The sequence below is a fragment of the Leptodactylus fuscus genome, chromosome 2 (assembly GCF_031893055.1).
Source record: "Leptodactylus fuscus isolate aLepFus1 chromosome 2, aLepFus1.hap2, whole genome shotgun sequence".
In the NCBI taxonomy this organism is placed as follows: Eukaryota; Metazoa; Chordata; class Amphibia; order Anura; family Leptodactylidae; genus Leptodactylus; species Leptodactylus fuscus.
In genome coordinates, this window is record NC_134266.1 from 105901297 (window position 1) to 105920432 (window position 19136).

General features: G+C 41.5%; 1 protein-coding gene across 1 annotated transcript; it reads left to right on the forward strand.

The window, feature by feature from the left end:
* Positions 1 to 2263: 2263 nt before the first annotated feature.
* On the forward strand, positions 2264 to 17830 carry NUDT3 (nudix hydrolase 3). Its single transcript, XM_075264230.1, has 5 exons — positions 2264 to 2371; positions 8021 to 8131; positions 14157 to 14201; positions 15177 to 15261; positions 15765 to 17830. Exons 1-5 carry the CDS (start codon positions 2273 to 2275, stop codon positions 15923 to 15925), a joined length of 501 nt encoding a protein of 166 aa, XP_075120331.1. The 5' UTR covers positions 2264 to 2272; the 3' UTR covers positions 15926 to 17830.
* The last annotated feature ends 1306 nt before the right edge of the window (positions 17831 to 19136 follow it).

Here is a 19136-nt window from a genome sequence, read left to right on the forward strand (position 1 = left end):
CATAAGTGGCTGCGACTAGAAGGAAATGTATAAGCTGTGCGAGCGTTTTCAGGGGACACCCCATATTTAGAGCTTATGAGAGATAATACACCAGCGCTGATCCCCCAGAATGCCCCTCTTCCCTGTCCGTGTCATAGGAGCTAGTGGGAAAATAGAATGGGATTTGGTGTACCCAATTTACTCCGCACAGCTTACATATTCACTTCGGGGTTACTAATGCTCACTAGATCATTTGATAAATTCTTTGAGGGGTGCGGTTTTCAAAACGGGGTCACTTTCTAGAGGTTTCCACTGTTTTGACACCTCAAGGGCTTTGTAAATGCGACATGGTTCCTGAAACTGATCACAGCTAGATCTGCCCTCTAAAAGCTCCTTGGCGCGCTTTCCCTTCTGCGTCTCGCTGTGCGTCCATATATTAGTTTACACCCACAAGTGGGTTACTATGGTAGTCGGGAGAACTTGCATAACAAATTGTGGGATGAGTTTTCTCCTTTAACCCCTTGTGAATGTGCAAATTCTAGGGCTAAACGAAAATATTAGTAAAATAAAATCAAATTTGAAAATTTCACCTCCATTTTGTATTAATTCCTGTTAAGCACTTATAGGGCTAAAATACTAGGTATATGTTGTTTAGGCTTATTTATTTATTTCCCATTCCTTTGGTAGCCATTCTTGGCTATGGATCAAAAAACTGTAGTAAAACCTACAACAAAAAAATCTGTGTTTCCGTAATGTGGGGCTTTGGCCACAGGCCCTGTGCAGATGACCATCTGCTGGCAGTTGGCAGTGACTGAATGACAAGGCTGGTGCACAGATGTGATATGTGTGCCGTGCATGCTTCCGCGGACCCATTCTTTCAATGAAAAGAAGGTACAGAAGCACGGCCACAAAACCAGACAGGAATAGGACCTGTCCTGAGTTTTAGTCCAAACACTAATTCGTGTAATAGACGGTCATGTACATAGACCAATAGAAATTAATAAATTAGTGTAGAAAAACCCGGATAGCACACAGAACTCGGACACGGTCCTCTGCAAGGGGCCTAAGACAGTTTTTGGCCATGTCCTTAAAGGGGTATTCCCACGTCGCATACTCAACAGTCTTCGCTGCTGTAAAATCTTCTTTTTTTCCTACTTTGTTGCATCATTGGTGGGCGGGGTTACATATGCAAAGCCAGCGGCAAGATGACGTCGCTTCTCTGCCGCTGGCCCTGCGTGCGCGCTCCCGATGCAGCTAGGCATCGGACATACAGCGAATAGATGGTGAGACCAGTCAGTTCCCCAGCCTTCACAATGCCAATACAGACCCGGCATCCGCTATAATAGAAAGGCGGATGGCGAGGAGGTTTAGACGCCGGCACAGGTGCCTGCGACATCCCTACGCTCATGCTCTGCATGAAGCCAGCAGCGGCAGGAGTGATGCTGCTATTCCGCCCCCCCCCCTCGCAGGCCCCGGCACCTGTGCTGGCATCTAACCCTCCCCGGCGTCCGCTTCTCTATTACAGCGGATGCCGTGTCTGTATTGGCGGCCCCTTCCCCCGAAAGTGTAACCCCCCCCCATCCAGGCTCCCCCCCTCAGAGCAGGCAGATACATCACTTGACTTTTGAGCAGATAAGTCAAGGGCTGTGTCAAAAATGAATTGAATAAAGTAAGATAGTGGACAAACAAAGCAGTTTTGCTGAAGCAGTGTATTTAGGAAAAGTCTTACATCCACATTAACAAGCAGTATAGATAGGATCCTTGTGATGGGACAACCCCTTTAAGGGTTAACTACAGACAAGATTCAACATTCAGTGAATCCAAGAATATCAGTGGTCAGTGCATATTTTTTACATATGATGGAAAAAACAGAACTCCATGTAAACACACCACCCTTGGTTTACCTCATGTGACATACCCAGCACTTTGTTGTGGTTGACACTATATACGTAACAACGAACATTCTGTGTTTTGTATTCATTTTTATACAATAGTAAAGTTACTTTGGTTTTCACTGGCACATGAAACCTGCAGGAACACACTCGGCCATCTACGGTAATTTGTGCTCATTGATGTACACAGGAGAATTTGGTCCCTATAAAATGGCTGCTCTTTCAGAAACATCTCAATCTGTCTCCATTTTACTGATCTAATCCACAAGTGACTGCAGAGTTAAGCTCCCTCAGCGCGCGTCCGTATACACGGGCACAGTCTACGTCATTTACGTAGTCCCTTCGGGACAGTCGAGACTGGCGGCGGGAACCGAGAACGGAAGTGACGGAGGAGGAATAGGATGATGAAGCTGAAGAACAGTCAGACCCGGACGTATGACCAGGATGGGTATAAGAAGCGGGCGGCGTGCGTATGCTTTCGGAACGGGGCCGAAGATGAAGTGTGTATACTGTAGTGCTTTGTCTGTATACGGGGGAGGGGTGTATCGAAACAATATGCTGTGTACACAATGGAGTCAGTGAGGTGTGAGGGAGAGGCACGTAGGGAGGCTATAAGGGAAAGCAGCGCAGACTCTGCTCTATAGGCTGGTGACAGCTGAAGCTGCCTGTCTGCGGGCGCACGGCCAGGCTTTGTTATGGGTTCGTGTACAGTCAGCTGCCACTGCTCAGCCATGTTTGCTGTATATAGAGTACATTATGGTAGTGGTCACATACGGATGAAAGAAATGTGAAGACTACAGCTCGACACTTTGCAATCTGTTTAAATGACTTTTTTTGTTGTTGGGGCTCATAGTTTGAGGTTTAGGAGACGCAAGGACTGTTCTGAGTGCACAAAGGAGATTTCCAGCTTGTTTGTAACGTCTCTGAAGCTAAGGCCACACATGGCAAAAAGGCTGTGGAAATAAATCATGTTTTTCTCTGTAGACTTTTTGTCCCCTATTATACCTATATGGGAAACAGTTTTTTGTTTTTTTTTTAAACACAGCTAGCCTGTCAGGAACGCCTGTATGACAGTGGGGAAAGAATGGTGCTGAAACTAACGGCACTGATATCTTCAGCCCTGGGGCACATAACGGAAAAGCTGACGTGAAAGGTCCTCATGAAAGTGCGCTTTTATACGCTGTTTGAAAACTGACAGAGCGCTTTCCTGGTATGTGCCCCACTGCTGGAGATATCAGTGCCGTTATTTTTGACACCGATATCTCCCCGCTGTCAGAAGGGCTTTACTCATGGTTCAGCAGTGATGCTTTGAGCAGTGGCACACTGTCTACTTTCTAGCTGCATATAGACTCCCAGCTATCACGGCAATGTATCCTCTCCAAGATGGTGATGCCCATGCACCACCGCCATATTTAACCACTTCTCGACTACCCACTGTATATAAACTTGCCAAGCCAACGTTTATAAACGGACCCTGCTAAATTGGAAATCAGGTCTCTACAAGGGTCAGGAACTCCGTAAACACAGCGCTAATAACTGATAGGTTCAGGTCCTGATCATGTAGCCGCCATATCAGGGAAAGTTTGTTGCAGTAACAAACCTTTCCTGATATCAGCTGCTGCCTGCCCGCGGGCGGCTTTGGGAGTGGGTGTTAGCTTTATCTGACAGCTGACACCCTGCTCCTTAACCTGGGAGCAGAGTTCCGATAGGAGGTTTTAATCCCTTGGATGCTGCGGTCAAACATGATCGCGGCATCCAAGGGGTTCAGTGATGTCTAATGTCCCCCTGAACACCCCCTGTGGTGAGATCGGGGGGTGCCCATATGCATCTTCTGCAGCCTGGGGTCTGGCCAGTGACCCCAGGCTGCTAGTAGCACCCAGATACCTGGTTGATCCTGCTGAGATGCAGGAAGTCGGCCTATTCACCTGCATAGGCTGACTTCCTTTATAGACTGCAATACACGTGTATTGCAGTCTATAGTACTGTACCAGCGAAGCTGTGATCGCTGGTTCAGGTGTCCTTATGAGGCAAAAAAAAAAAAATTATAAAGTGTGTGTGAAGTAAATGAATAAAGCTCCAAATTCCCTTTTACTATATCAAATGTGTTCTATAAAACAAAAACCTAAAAAGTAATTTAAAACAATACATATTTTGCATCGCCGCTTCTATAAAAACATATACAATAAAACTGAAACATTTAACCTACACTGTGAACGTTGGGGGGGGGGGGGGGAATGCATCTCATCTTACAAAATATGCTATAAAAAGTGATCAAAAGTCACATGTACCGCAAAAAAGTACCAATTAAAAGCAGTTTGTCCGAAAAAAAATAAGCCATCAACTAACTCTGTCAACCAAAAAATAAAAATGTTACACCTCTCAGAAGTTGGTGATGCAAAACTAATTGATTTACCGTATATACTCGATTATAAGCCGACCCCCCCCCCCCTCCTAATTTTACCACAAAAAACTGGGAAAACTTATTGACTCGAGTATAAGCCTAGGGGGGAAATGCAGCAGCTACTGGAAAATTTCAAAAATTAAAATGGCCGAAGTTTTAGGGTGCAGTAGTTGCTGGGGAAGGGGAGGGGGTGTTTTGGTTGTCTGTCTGCCCCTTCCCTGAGCTTGAGGACTGTTTTTTTTGTTCCTCCACTTGGAATTCAGCCTGGCTGAATATAGCGTATCTGCAGTGCTCCTATTAACCCCTTCCCGACGGAATATGAGCAGTGCAGATACCCTATAATTAGCCTGGATGTAGTCAGGCTGAATTCCAAGGTGGGGGGGGGGGGGACTCAGTCTCGGGGAAGGGGCAGTTAGACAACTTTCCCCCCCCCCCCGCTACGGCATTTACCGTACAGGAAAAATATATTTACAGGTATGTAGAGCGGGTGTTTTTGGACAGAGGGATAACTAACATGTATGTGTTTCACAGTATTAGTATTATATGTGCTCTAGGGAGGGGGGAAGATTTGAATTCTTAATACTTTTTATTTACTAATATTTTTTATTTTTTTCACTTTTTTAAATGTATTTATTTTATTTTTTTTGCATTTATTAGACCCCCTGGGGTCTTGAACCCCAGGGGGTCTGATCACTAATACATTGCAAAAATTGTCATTTCTTTTGCAGGCTGCATAGAGCAGCCTGCAAAAGAGAGGCACTGCCAGCCGGGGAGCCTTTACAGGAGCTCTGAGGGGAATCCCCGGCAAGAGCTCTGAAGGGAATCCCCAGTCGACGGGACCTGAAGGAGAACTGTAGCTGGCCGGCGGCAAGAGAGCTGAGGGAAATTCCTAGCAGAAGCGCTTCTGCAGTCGGCCGGCCACAGTTCATAGGATCCCTCCCTCCCTCGTACCGGGACATCGTAGAACATCTCCGCTGTAACACTTACAGCAGAGATGTTGTAGCTCCCCATGCCTGCAATTCCGAGGTGCCAGTTGGTATGGTGACCGCTCTGAAGCAGAGCGGCACCATTATAGTTGCAGACCCAGCATCCGGACCAGGCATACAGACACCGGAGCGGGTGCCGGGCTGCAGCATCGCCACGCTTATAGCAGGAGTGTAGCGATGCTGTCAATTTCAAACTGCAGAAGTACTTACGGTACTTCTGCTAGCAGGCCCAGAATGCAGATACACCCCGGGTGCAGGCCTGAGCTTACGTGGCCACGTCACCCGGTGTGTGATGGAGTGGGGGGGCGGGGTCTGTACTCCGGCCCTGCTCGTAGATGTACTGTAAGTACTTCTGCAGTTTGAAATGAGCAGCATCACTACGCTCCTGCTATGAGTGTGGCGATGCTGCGGCCCGGTACCCGTCCCGGTGTCTGTATGCCGGGTCTGCAACTATATTACCGTAATGACTCGAGTATAAGCCGAGGCTGACTTTTTCAGCACAAAAACTGTCCTGAAAAACTCTGCTTATACTCGAGTATATACGGTATGTCCCCAAATAGAATTTTGTTCTGAAAAGTAGTAATACATAAAAAAAAAACAATATAAATGAGTTATTGCCGTAATCGTAACGACCTGCAGAATAAAAGTAACTTATGTCACTTATGTTGTACGCTTTATGGAAAAAAATAAAACACTACCAGAATTGATGGGGATTTTTTTTTTTTTTTTTTTTTTTAAATCCACCAAGAACCAGTTTAGAAAAGTTAGTCAATAAGTTATAATCACCCACAAATGTTATCACAAAATACATCTTATACCGCAAACAACAAGCCCTCAGGTGGCTACATCGCCAGAAAAATAATAATAATAATAATAATTAAAAAAAAAAAGCTTGTACAATGTGAAGACAAAAATTTCCAAATCATTAGAACAAAACTGGCTGTAGAGAGAGTGTATAAGCCGTGCGTGCTTTTATTGGGGTACAAACCAGATTTAATTAGAGCTTACGAGGGAAAATAAACCAGAGTTGACCCCCCCCCAAGTTACCTCTCCAATCATAGGTACTACTGGGGATATAGTTGAGAATTTGGTGTTTCCCAATGTAATCCGCACAGCATATATACTCTCCACCATATGCTGTGCAGTCACGTCTGAGATACTAATGCTCACTACAGCCCTTGATAATTTCTTTAACCCTTTCCCGACATCCACTGTACTAGTACGCTGGACACCGGGTGTTTAACTATGGCGGACGCCCCGGGAGCTGTGCGGCCGCCATAGCTGTGGGGTGTCTACTGTTTTATACAGTAGAGACCCAGCGCTGATGCCCCCGATCAGGGCCATTAACCCCTCTCGTGATTATAAATCACAGTATTCTGACAACTGTAGCTTTTGTTTCAATATTTCCAAGTTAATAGTGGGGTTTTTATTTGACAAGATTTAGTTTTAATTCATACCATTTTGGGGCGTCTAACATTCTGATTTCTTTTTATTCAGTTTGTTTTTTTGGAGGATGAAATGGCAAGAAAACAGTTGCCTATGATCTCTTAAAGTTAAAGGGGCTCTATAATTGGGAAAAGTCATTTTTATCTAAGCACATACATGGATAGCCTTTAGAAATGCTATTCCACACGTACTTTTTGTATGTAAATCGCCTCAGTGGCTTTTGAATGAGTCCGTTTTTTATTCACATGCTAATTAGCTTCCAGCCAGCATCTGTGTGTGCAAACAGGAAGCAGGAAGTCAGCAGCAGCAGCCTGTGCTGTACACTTTCATAGGAAAGAATAGCACAGAGGGTGCACAATGAGACTTCCGGGGTGCACTAAGAGGCTAATTAGCATATGAATAAAAACGGGCTCATTCAAAAACCACTGAGGCGACTTACATACAAAAGGTGCTTATGGAATAGCCTTTCTAAAGGCTAAGCAAGGATGTGCTTAGTTAAAAATGACTTTTCTTAATGATAGAGCCCCTTTAAAAAAAGCACTTCAGGTTGTGTGTGGGATTTTTTTTTTTGTTTGTTTGTCCCACCCTGTTCAGGTGGTTTAATAAGGTACTGCAATAGTTAAACGTATATGTTGCCTTTTTCTGCATATATAGTTGCCGGAATTGTCCGACATAACCTGCTTCAGATCAATTGCTACATGCAGTTCATACAAGATTAAGTCATGCTTTAATGATTAAAACATTTGTGAATGGAGAATTTTATCAATACATGAACAGTTCCAAAACCCTTCCAAATCTGAATATGAGGTGATTTTACATTGTTACAAGTGGTTGGTTTTGAGACTGTAAAATCCTCCGATGAGGGAGGGGGCAACAAGATTTTTATTGATCAGAAAAAGTTATTGGATTTTTGTCAAGGACACAAGGTTTACTAAGAATAGGTTCATATGGCGCTAAGACCCACTGTGCAAAATCTAAAACCAATATCTTCCTGCTGGCAGCAGAAAGGTTGGGACTTGGGTTAAGGCTGGGCATGACACTGCTTCCTATTGAAATGAATAGACAATTTTTCACCCTTATTGGCATCTGCTCGTGCCGCACCTTTGACAGTCAGTCATATTCAACTATATTACACATGGATCTATCCAGTGTGTGTGTTTTTTGTTTGAGTTTCAAATATATTCCACTATCAGATGCTAAGAAGGATGCAAAACTTCATATGAGTAGACCCTTAACACTATAAATAAATAATCAAGTGTACAAACATGAAATCTGTATAAATGTTCAAATACTTATTTAATTTTGGTTTATTTCAGGTGCTGTTGGTAAGTAGCAGCCGCTATCCAGACCGCTGGATTGTACCTGGTGGTGGGTTGGAGCCAGAAGAAGAACCCAGTGCAGCAGCTGTAAGAGAAGTTTGTGAAGAGGTATTAACTGCTTTCATTTTATAGCTGCATGAAGGCTTGTTTTTTGAGTAAGTTTTAAAGGGGCTCTATTATTGGAAAAAGTAATTTTTAACTAATCACATGCTTGCATAGCCTTTAGAAATGTTATTTCACACATACCTGTTGTATGTAAGCTTCTCCGTGTATGTAGCTTCTCCGGGCACCCCCAGAAGTCTCTTCGTACACTGTCTTCTGTATATACAGCACAGGCTGCTGCTGCTGACTCCTCCTCCCTCCTCTCACACACAAGACACAGCATAGAGAGGAGAGCTGGATGACAACTTCCCGTGCACGCTGGAGCCTAATTAGGATATGGATATAAGCAGACTTATTCAAACACTACTGAGGCGATTTACATACAAAAGGTATGTGTAGAATAGCCGTTCTAAAGGCTATGAAATTATGTGATTATTTAAAAATGACTTTTGCCAATGATAGAGCCACTTTAAGGTTAAGTGCACATATCTCCTTTTAAATCCGTTGTTCTGATCCTATGATGGGACTGTAAAACTAATATAATGACAGATGAAGATGGAGAAAAGTTTCTGTCCAGTTTACTTTTCAAATGGAAGATAAAGACCTGTGTGCAGGACTTGTTATCCATGTAAAAATAAGTAAAAGAAAGCTTCCAGCTTGTTTGTTTTTATGTTACTACTAGCCTCTCCCCGCAACTTTGTCTGCGTGTTTTTTGGCGTCGATGATCCGCCTATATTCAGAAAATTGCTACCGTCGATGGTTTGTCTGCTCCGGCATTTCACCAGCTCTCAAGCTGTCCTGCTGCTGAAATTGTTCCTCACGCCATGCCTGTGATTGGTTCAACAGCTCGTTGGGATGCCATATAATGAGCGTGTTGTTGGCGTCGATGATCACCCTGAGCTCCGCTTCAGGAGAACTCTGTTGACTTCTGGCTACCTTCATAGCTCTCGCTGTTTTAGAGTTTTGCAACAAATTCGATTCCCCCCCCGGCATGTTTAAAATTGGCAAACTGCCAATTTGGATTAAAGGTGTTATCACATCCAGTGTGTCAGCACACTGCCTGGAGCAGATCAGATAATATGCAAATGAATGTACACAGTGGACTCAGGATTATCTGTGTGTTTATATAGAGAGACAACAGACCGGGCTTTATCAGCCTGCTGCCAAGAGCAGTTTAATATTATGTATGTAAACATAAATTCATAACAGTCGTGAAGCCATGTTATTTACCGGGATAAAAAGTAGTCTGTGTGTTATTTGAGGTTACAAACTATCTATGTGCCAAATTTCATCCAAAGCCGTTCAGCCATTTTCGTGTGATCGAGTGACAAACATCCAAACGTTCATTTATAATAGTAGGATGAGCGATATCGACCACAAAGAGCATGTTCTCCCCCCACATCATCATTGTATTAAATTTTAGTCCCTTCTGATTCCATGTTGGATCAAAACAATGGAATTAAAAAAATAAAATGAAATAATTATGTGGACTATCCCTAACTTTTTTTTTTTTTTTTTTCCTGTTAACATACAAACATGACATACTGATTGATAGGGAATGTAGATTGTGAGCCCTATATGGGACAGAGACTGACAGTGTCTTTAAAAGTGCTGTGGAATATGATGGCACTAAATAAATAAAATGCAGTGACCTTTACAACTATGCAGAGTGTCACAAAACTGGTGTGACAACACTAAACCGCTTGCAGGCCAAGGAATACATGTAATAATAAGATGCAGGCATATAGAAGCAAGGGTCATTGCTATGGAATAAACAAGTATCCAATTAGAATAGTATACTTTTCAATACCAACGTTCAGGGGTAATTTTAGCAGTTTTGTACATTTACCTGCTTCATAAATAATGTGTTAGGGGGTGTTCACACTACCGTCAGTGTCCGACAGGTAGTGTCTGCTGCTAATGTCCGTTCAAAATCTTGCACGGACATTATCAGCGGACACTAGCTGTGTCCGTGACATTTTTCATTGATTTAAATGGAGATCAGGTGTGTTCTTTTACAGTCCGTGCCTGTCCTTAACTGTCCGTTCCCAAAGATGTCCGACTTTTCAAGTGGACAGCAAAAACCTACATGTCGGGTTTTGCTGTCCACTTGAAAAGTCGGACATCTTTGGGAACGGACAGTTAAGGACAGGCACGGACTGTAAAAGAACGCACCTGATCTCCATTTAAATCAATGAAAAATGTCACAGACACAGCTAGTGTCCGCTGCTAATGTGAACGCTCCCTTTACCTTTATTTTGTGGGTTAGTATGATTACTACAATTTCTAACTTATACCCCTAGCAGACACAATTTATTACAAATTTAAATTTCTGGCTCAAATACTGTATTACTGACACATAACTTTGGTGCCTTATGTGCATTTTAACACTCTAGGGGCAATTTACACCGGGGAATTATCTTGGTTTTAAATCTCTCCAATAAGATTTGTAAGTGATATAATCACACCCAGATGTTTTAGCTATTGCACGGTTTGCATTTGGGAAACTCCCCAACCTTATACCCACAAAAGAGCAGTCAGAGGCATGGACTTGCACCAATTTATACGCAAACTGAACCAATCTCCAAACCTTTCAATAACTGACATAATGGGATCTATTGACCTCTGAACGTAACCAGTGTACAGCAACATGTCCTCTGCATGCAATGAAACGTGTTTCTTAGGGAAGAAACACGTTGCAAATACTCGTACTGCACATTCAAATAGCTCGATAGCCATGGCAAATAACGGGGAAATAGGGCAACCCTGTGTGGCACCCTTTTCTAGTACAAATGAGGTGGATAGCCCGCCATTAACTTTGACTCTCTTCTTTGACTGGATATGCAATAAGCGAATCCAGGATACAAAAGTGGGCCGAAAACTTGTCTTGCACATGGCAGTCCATAATTCCCACCCAATGCTGTCAAAAGCTTTGGCAGCATCGAGTAATGGGGAGCCTTGTATCTAAGTTCATCCATATCCCTAGGCAAGTTGCTGTACAGATTTATGTTTAGAGCAGTTGACCTGCCCGTCTTAAATCCAGATTGATGTTTGTGTAATAAGGAGGTAATTACAGTCAGGAGTTTGATCGCCAGGGCTTAAGCAATGAATTTAACATTGACAGGCAATAAAGATATAGGGTGATGATCACCTGGCTTCCTCAAGTCTTTTACGGGTTTAAAATTAATAAATATAATGGCTTCCCTCCTTGATACTGTGAGCACCCCTCCCTAAAGGTATGTTGGTACACCTCCAATAATCGAGACAGTAGAGTTTAGAATTGGTTGATCCAGTTGCTGAGTCTGTTCTGAAGACAACACAGAAAAGAGGAGGTCAGCAAAGATAGTCAGTCATCTCCGGTAACCCTGGATTGTGTGGCATATGTATCACTAAAATACTCCTGAAACATGCAGATAATTTATCCCTTTTAACCATTCCACAATGTGACACTTTTTTTTTTTTCCACACAATATTTCTGTTTCATAAAGAATCGTTTCTGGTCTGCCTTAACCAGTAGATTATCTCTATAATGTTGTGGTGCTTCCAGATACGATGCCTGATCCTCAAATTGTCGGGGTAGATACGAATTTGGCCTCTGTATCCAAAACTCTCTGCTGGAGAAATTCAGTGAACTGTCTATTTTTAGTTTTATGAGCATTAATCTACCCAATATAATATTCCCTGAGATAGGCCTTCATACAATCACAAAACTGTTACCAGTCTACAAAGTCTTCCCTGGAAATGGTGAGGAGATCCCAGGTGAAACCCATGATGCATGGGAAAATGATTGTATATACTTCTGGGGAGGTAATAAGTTTCACGGATAATGGCTGTCTATCCCGTCCCAATCAGAAGATCGGTATTGGACAGAGAGCTATGAGAACCTGAGTAACTTGAGTATTGCCTTGCAGTAGGATACTGCATACACCATAAATCACACATGCTAAACTCATTTATAAGCCCGGCCAGTGAAGTCAGGGCTCCTGAGGAACTAGTTAAGGCAGCATTCTTTCATTCCAGAATAGCTGATTTTTAGTCTCCAGTTAATAAAGTTGGGTCATCTGGGGAAAAAGAATGAAACTGCCCTATTGAGAATCTCAAGAATATATATAGCTGCTGTATTATGAGCCGCAGATTATACAACGGAGACATACAAAGTGTCTGCCTTGATTAATAAGGGATGAAACACGATGGTAAGGGTGCATGCACACTACGTAACGCCGGGCGTGTATGAGAGCCGTACACGCCGGCATTACAGCAGACTGCCGAACACTTCCCATTCACTTCAATGGGAGCGCTCGTAACAGCGGCGTTTACGAGCGCTCCCATTGAAGTGAATGGGAAGTGTTTGGCAGCCCTGCTGTAACGCCAGCGTGTACGGCTCTCATACACGCCCGGCGTTACGTAGTGTGCATGCACCCTAAGGGATCGCTCTATAAATGTAAATTGACACACCCCTAGCATGCGTGGAGTGGTACTCATGACATCTATGCTCTTTTTAATGCAGTAATGTATTATCGTTAAGTGCATCTCTGCCAAGCAGGGTATTGTTGGTTGGTAATTTTGCAAACAGGAAAATATAGCATGCCTCTTCGCCAAGTTCCCAGTGCCCCGATGTTCCAATATATCATGTTAAAGACACAAACCATAATAAATCTGTTGCTCAATACCTGAAGGATAATGCCATATCCCAAGAGACTGTCCCTTCACTGTTGGTCTATGTATCAGATGTGCTTCTGAGTTGATCAACAGGAAAAAAACAAAAACTGTCGAACATTAGCATAACAAAACTCAGAACAGAAAACATAATATTGGTGGTACCCAACATATGTCATGCAGATGACGCAAAGAAAGCAATAACAGTCATGCCAGATCAGGGTATCTGTAAGGTCCCCCATTTCCATCTATAAGGAGATCTGCCTTATGTCAGGCCTCTCTGAGAATTATCTCTCTATCTCGATAATGTAGTATACGAATCAGCATGGGCCTGGCTGGTGCCCCCACATGTGCAGAGGTCTAAATGGGAACCGATGAGCCCTCTTGTTGGCAAATAAAGGAGTCAAGGTCTCTCTGTCAGATTTTGACATAAGCCAGTTCTGAAAAAAACTCAGCCAGCTTTGGACCCTTGCCTTCTACAGAATCCCAATGAGACTCAAGTTTTTGTGCCTTAATCGCTTTTAAGGTCATCTGACTTGTTGATTAACAGAGATACATTATGCTCAAGTTTGCCTATATCTCTTTGCAGAAGAGGTACTGTGTCTTCCACAATGCTAACCCCACCTTCCATTTCTCATATCTTTTCATTTACCTTTTGCAGGTCATGTTTTATCAAATTGTCATAACAGCTCCCATAATGGGCATTGAAAGAGGTATTGCATTGGGTTATACCACATCTTTAAAGTAGGGGACCTTGTTCCTGAGTGCAATTGCTGGCTGAAAGGAGGAGTCGAAGAGGGATGGTTCTCTTACTAAGGAGCAACAGCTTTTTAAAACCTACCCTTCCCTGAATGTACTTTTCAGAGTTAGTAAGTTGATGAATCTGCTCTTGTCTCAGCAGACCCAGCACAGTGGGGACCGTAAAGGTGTATATACTACAAGATATGGAGAGGGCAGTGAAGCTGACTAGCTCAGCATACCTTATAGAGAGGCATACTGTGACTGTATGCAGCACACCCACTACACAGATTCATTGTTCTCTATACAAATGTATTTAATGTTCTCTGAAAGTCATAATTTACAGAAATCTGTGTAAGATGTGACTGTTCAGTGACCCGATAAAAGTATAGGTACACACAGCATGTGACATTGCTGATGCCATATAACTACATTGCAAGGATCTTTCATGCAGCTCAAAATCTCCTCCTAACCTGCCCTGCTCACAACCTGCATTTGGAATATAAGACAAACCAGAAGACTTCAGCAGCTTGTTTATTTGTTCATTTTGTACAGTGTTCATTTATTGTTTTGACATTTGCTTTATAGGGGGTAGTGATGACTTAAAATATAACAACATTTTCCCCTTCCTCAATAGGCTGGTGTTAAAGGAATATTAGGCCGTCTTCTTGGAGTGTTTGAGGTATGTCCTATAATACAGTAATGATCAAGATTAAGAGCTGTTCACTTGGCTGAATCTGATGCTGATTTTGTGGCAGATTCAAACTCCTTTTTGTTTTCCACTGTCTGAACTTTAGCCTTATACTGAATTTATCAATCTTTCAACTAGTCTATATGCTGAATACAGTCTGCATTGTCAAGTTCTGTTAGATTTCATGCCTTCAGGCAAGAGCAGGCCAGAGGTGTGATTCTTAGCTCTGCCAATGTCCAACTGTGATTGAAGCTCTGAATCATTACCCCTTTTCTGTTCCTAACGGACAGTACAGAGCCTAAGCAGCATATCAGATGCCAAATCTAACTGTATTCATTGCCCAGGAACGGTGAGGGCTACAGAGAAAGCTCCAAATGTGTTTGAATCATTGAGGGGGGAGCCTATTTAATAGTGCCAAGAACTTGCCTTGATGGGGAAATCCTCCCCCCCCCCCTTTTTTTTTTTTTTTTTTTCAAACCCTCAAAAACCGTGATCTTTTATTGCAGAGTTTTTTCGTTATACACAGACAGAACAGTGAGGGGAAGGCTACCCGCCATATTCCCTAATAAGTACGAACCAATTACATAAACCAATGAACAGTGTATAGAAGATAGAACGGGGGTGGGGATAATCACAAGACACATGGAAGGAACAATAGGGGAAAAAACGGGGAGGGAAGGAAGTCAAGTGTCAGAGACCCTTTAGAATGCAATATGTGTCCCAGGAGGTCCAGATACAATGACATACTCTTCTTAGGCAGCTACCCTGTGAAAAAGTGTATCTATTTTAAGGATTTGGCATATAAATACTGTATATTAAGCTATCCTCACATCTTGACTCCCCATTTAATGGTTTTTCGATACTATTAAACACTGTAAGAGCAACTTTTATTTATTTATTTTTTTACTAGCTGACCATGTGACTTGCACTGATTTTTCTTTCTCTCTCAAATTCTATTTTCAACAGAATTTTGAACGGAAACACAGAACCTTTGTATATGTCATGACTGTAACTGATATCCTTGATGACTGGGAAGATTCAGTAACTATTGGTACGTCCCATTTAGTTTGTTTACACTGAATAGTGTCATTACCATGAAAGTGTGTGTGTGTGTTTTTTTTTTTTTTTTTTTTTTTTTTTTTTTTTTTTTATTCATAGTAATATATTAACTTATTAGCGCTTAAGTAAGGGTATAAACTATAGGCAGAAATCGCTGTGTAAACAAAATATTGGCTACTCAACAATGTAACCAGTAGACACTTATTATTCCAGGAGCACATTGTTAAGACGGATAGGCGAGTTAGTTAGCAACCATGCATTTTTGCAGGGTTTTGCCAGCCAGGGTGTGTGTATAATAAGGAAGGGGAAATGGGTAGTGGCTAACAGCCAAGTGTCTTACTGCCAACAGTACAAAGAAAAGAACTTTTGTTTGGTAAATTGAATGAGTATTTGTGAAATTTCCATTACTACATAATGAAGAATGATTAATGACTGTTTGCTTGGTAGTCATGAAAACTGTGACCGCTAATGACAATTTCAGTCACTCCTTCATAGGACGGAAGCGCCGCTGGTTCAGCATTGAGGAAGCTGTCCGAGCTCTACAGGGTCACAAACCTGTGCAAGCATCCTACTTTCAAAGCCTAAGACAAAGTTGCCATCCTAACAATGGAGCGATCCCCATGCCAAGCCAGAGTGCACTGCCTGATATCAGATGACCTATTCATCATATGGACTGAAACCTTGTCCACTTACTTTATCCAAACCCTAAGAAGCAGATTCCAGCAAACAGAGCTTCACTGAAAGTGCTAAACTCCATGGGATTTCTGACAGTGTGTTGTGAGCAATGGATTGTGCATGCTGTGATTTTGCTTCCATATTTGAGAAGGACATGTTCAATTACTAGTGCCCTGTTATGTTCTTTTTACTTTTATCTGTGCCATGATTGTATGTATGTTAGTTTCATTTGGCTTTCAGGTCTGCCTATGTCATTTCCCCCTTGAAATGCTTACATCCATTTAATGGTCTAGTTTTCGTAAATAACTTCATCTTCCTAAGATTTTTATCTGATATGTCAAGCTGCTTTAATAATAGTATTCAGAAGTGTTGGTAAGGGTTTCTTACCCATACTTGGTAATTTATTTTTAATTTTTTTTTGTGTTTAATTTATCAGGTCTATTAAAAAACAGTGTTAAAGTATAGCTATAGATACTGCTATATGTTGGTGAATACTAAAATACTTTTTTTTTTTTTTTACATTTATAACATTATCAGTAACATTTTTGATGGAAAATTTCCATTATGGTTAAATGGTGTCCTTCCCTGTGGAGGCAACATATGTAAAATATACAAAAGTCCATTTACTAGGTACGGCTACCCTGGAATCCTAAACTTGTCTGCACTGTACTCCTTAGTAGCTAAACTGCAGTGCATACAGATTTCACACAATTAATAACAAGTTATTACAAATGACTTTTTACAATATATCAGATCTGTTGTACATCTGATGTTCTTACATTAATGTATTTTTCCTCTTTTTGCCACTCTGTAAGTGGCAAGCTTTTCTGGCGAATATTCTCCAAAACTTTATTTTCTTGTGTTTCCGTCATACTGTGATTCTTACTGATCTGTTTGTTGACCTGTCTCTTTTACTAATGACAGGAATTTATAAGCTGTGACTTGCAAATTTTAAAGTCTTTTTTTTTTTTTTTTTGTTTTTAATCATGCGGTATAGAAAAACAGAACCCACTACCTCCTGAGCTGTATGCTCACAATTAAGATAACATGTGTAGTGTTACATAATGAAGGGGTCCTTCTTTACTGGATACCTACTTTGAAAAATGTTTCTTTACAGAGAATAGGTAAGGTATAGATGACTGATTGATTATCCAAGGCTCTTAGTACTTAGTGTGCAGTTTCACAAATTTTACATCTGTCATGAATGATGCAGTTATGTTGGTACAATGTTTAGTTACAGTGTAGATAATGAAGGGATTTCCAATGAAGCAAATCGCCTTTTTCTGATTTCTTTCACCTAATAGCTGGAAAAGATGGTTAACTTTATGATAAATCATTTCTATACAATAGTATAGCAGTTGTTAACAATGGTAGTACACAACTACATATTCATTTGAAATAATCTTTTACTAGGCTATGAACTATAAAAGCTTGTGGTTAGCACACGATTGGTAATCTAATCAGATTGCAAATTTTACTAATCGTAACCAGAGTCACTATTATTGGTTGTTAAAAAGTATGTTCAAAAGAAGGTGTTTTTGTTAATCGTGACAAATGGCAAATACTTTTTTTTTTTTTTGTTATACGCAGGTGTACTAAAATGCAATTATTGATATCCAATCCAATGTATTTTCTAGGGAATATATATGAAGGATTAAAGGGGTTGTCCCATTAAGGACCCTTAAACATAGGATAAGAGATACCATATATACTCGAGTATAAGCCGAGCCCCCTAATTTTACCACAAAAAACTGGGAAAACTTATTGACTCGAGCATAAGTCGAGGGGGGGAAATGCAGCAGCTACTGGAAAATTTCAAAAATTAAAATGGTCGGGGTTTTTGGGTGCAGGAGATGCTGGGAAAGAGGAGGGGGTGTTTTGGTTGTCTGTCTGCCCCTTCCCTGAGCTTGAGGAATTCCCCCCCCCCCGTTTGGAATTCAGCCTGGCTGAATATAGGGTATCTGCAGTGCTCCTATTAACCCCCTTCCCGAAGGAACAGGAGCACTGCAGATACTCTATATTCAGTGGACCGGGCAATTTCAGACACAGGGATACCTAATGTGTTTGTGTTTCACAGTAATTTTCTACTTTTATATCTATTCTAGGGAAAGGAGGGATTTAGAACTTTTATTTATTATATTTTTTAAAGCTTTTTTTATTTTTCACTATTTTATGGGAGATTCTATACATTACTACTGCGGCTGGTCAGACACCCCCCCCCTCCCCTTTTGCTTGACTCGAGTATAACCGGAGGGGGGCTTTTTAAGCACAAAGTCTGTGCTAAAAAAAATTCGGCTTACTCGAGTATATACGGTAAATGGCAGATCACTGGGGGGTCCTCCATATCAATGAAGTGCCAGTGCAATTGCGAGAGTGTTGCTTCATTCACTGCTGTAAGGATGCTAGCGATAACCGTGTAATGGTAGGGAATGAAGCAACAGTCAATGTAGTTTGTTATATATATATATATATATATATTTTTTATTTTTTTTTTTTTCTGTTAATACCTGTTCTGAATAGAGTGTTGTCTTTGATGGGCACACATGGAGCACTGGAAATAGTTAAGGCAGTTGGACTTGGTCAGAACACCACCGATCTGCAGGCTATCCCTTATCCTATGTGATCCTGGTTGCATTAAAGAATAATTTATAGGCTTTCCTACTTATCCGTTTTATTTTTATTCTATGTGCTATTTACCGTCTTGGTTCCTTCTCTTCCTCTGATTACCTCCTGTAGCCTGTGATGTAGATGTGTCCCAATATCTGCCTGACCTGACAAGTAGAAGGAGCAGCTGTGTAAAACAGCGTGTTTACAGTGAGAATTTTTTCATACTTGATGACAAAGATTAGGCAGTTCAGCTAATCATTCTAGGGACTCTCATATTTTACCACTGTGGGACTTTTTTTTTAATATATATACATAATAAAAGGGGTTTGGACTACAGTTAGGGTTAAGGTAAGGGTTGTATGGCACTGTTGGATCCTCCTAGAAACCTATATACTCTTGGCATTACCCTAGAGAGACCTACAGAGGAACAAGAAGGTTGCAGCTATTTGGGGAGGATAGATGTTTGAGAGCTTTCAGGAGATCTTTGAACTACAGAATTTAATCAGCATCGATCAAAGGTACTCAGCCACACATTATAGATTTTGTTTAAACAAGAGTGCAAGCTCTTAAGTGGCGATCTAATTG

Coding starts and splice junctions, on each gene's coding strand:
- NUDT3 (XM_075264230.1), top strand. CDS start 2,273: ATGATGAAGCTGAAGAACAGTCAGACCCGGACGTATGACCAGGATGGG. Junction 8,132..14,156: donor TAAGAGAAGTTTGTGAAGAG/GTATTAACTGCT, acceptor CTTCCTCAATAG/GCTGGTGTTAAAGGAATATT. Junction 14,202..15,176: donor GTCTTCTTGGAGTGTTTGAG/GTATGTCCTATA, acceptor TATTTTCAACAG/AATTTTGAACGGAAACACAG.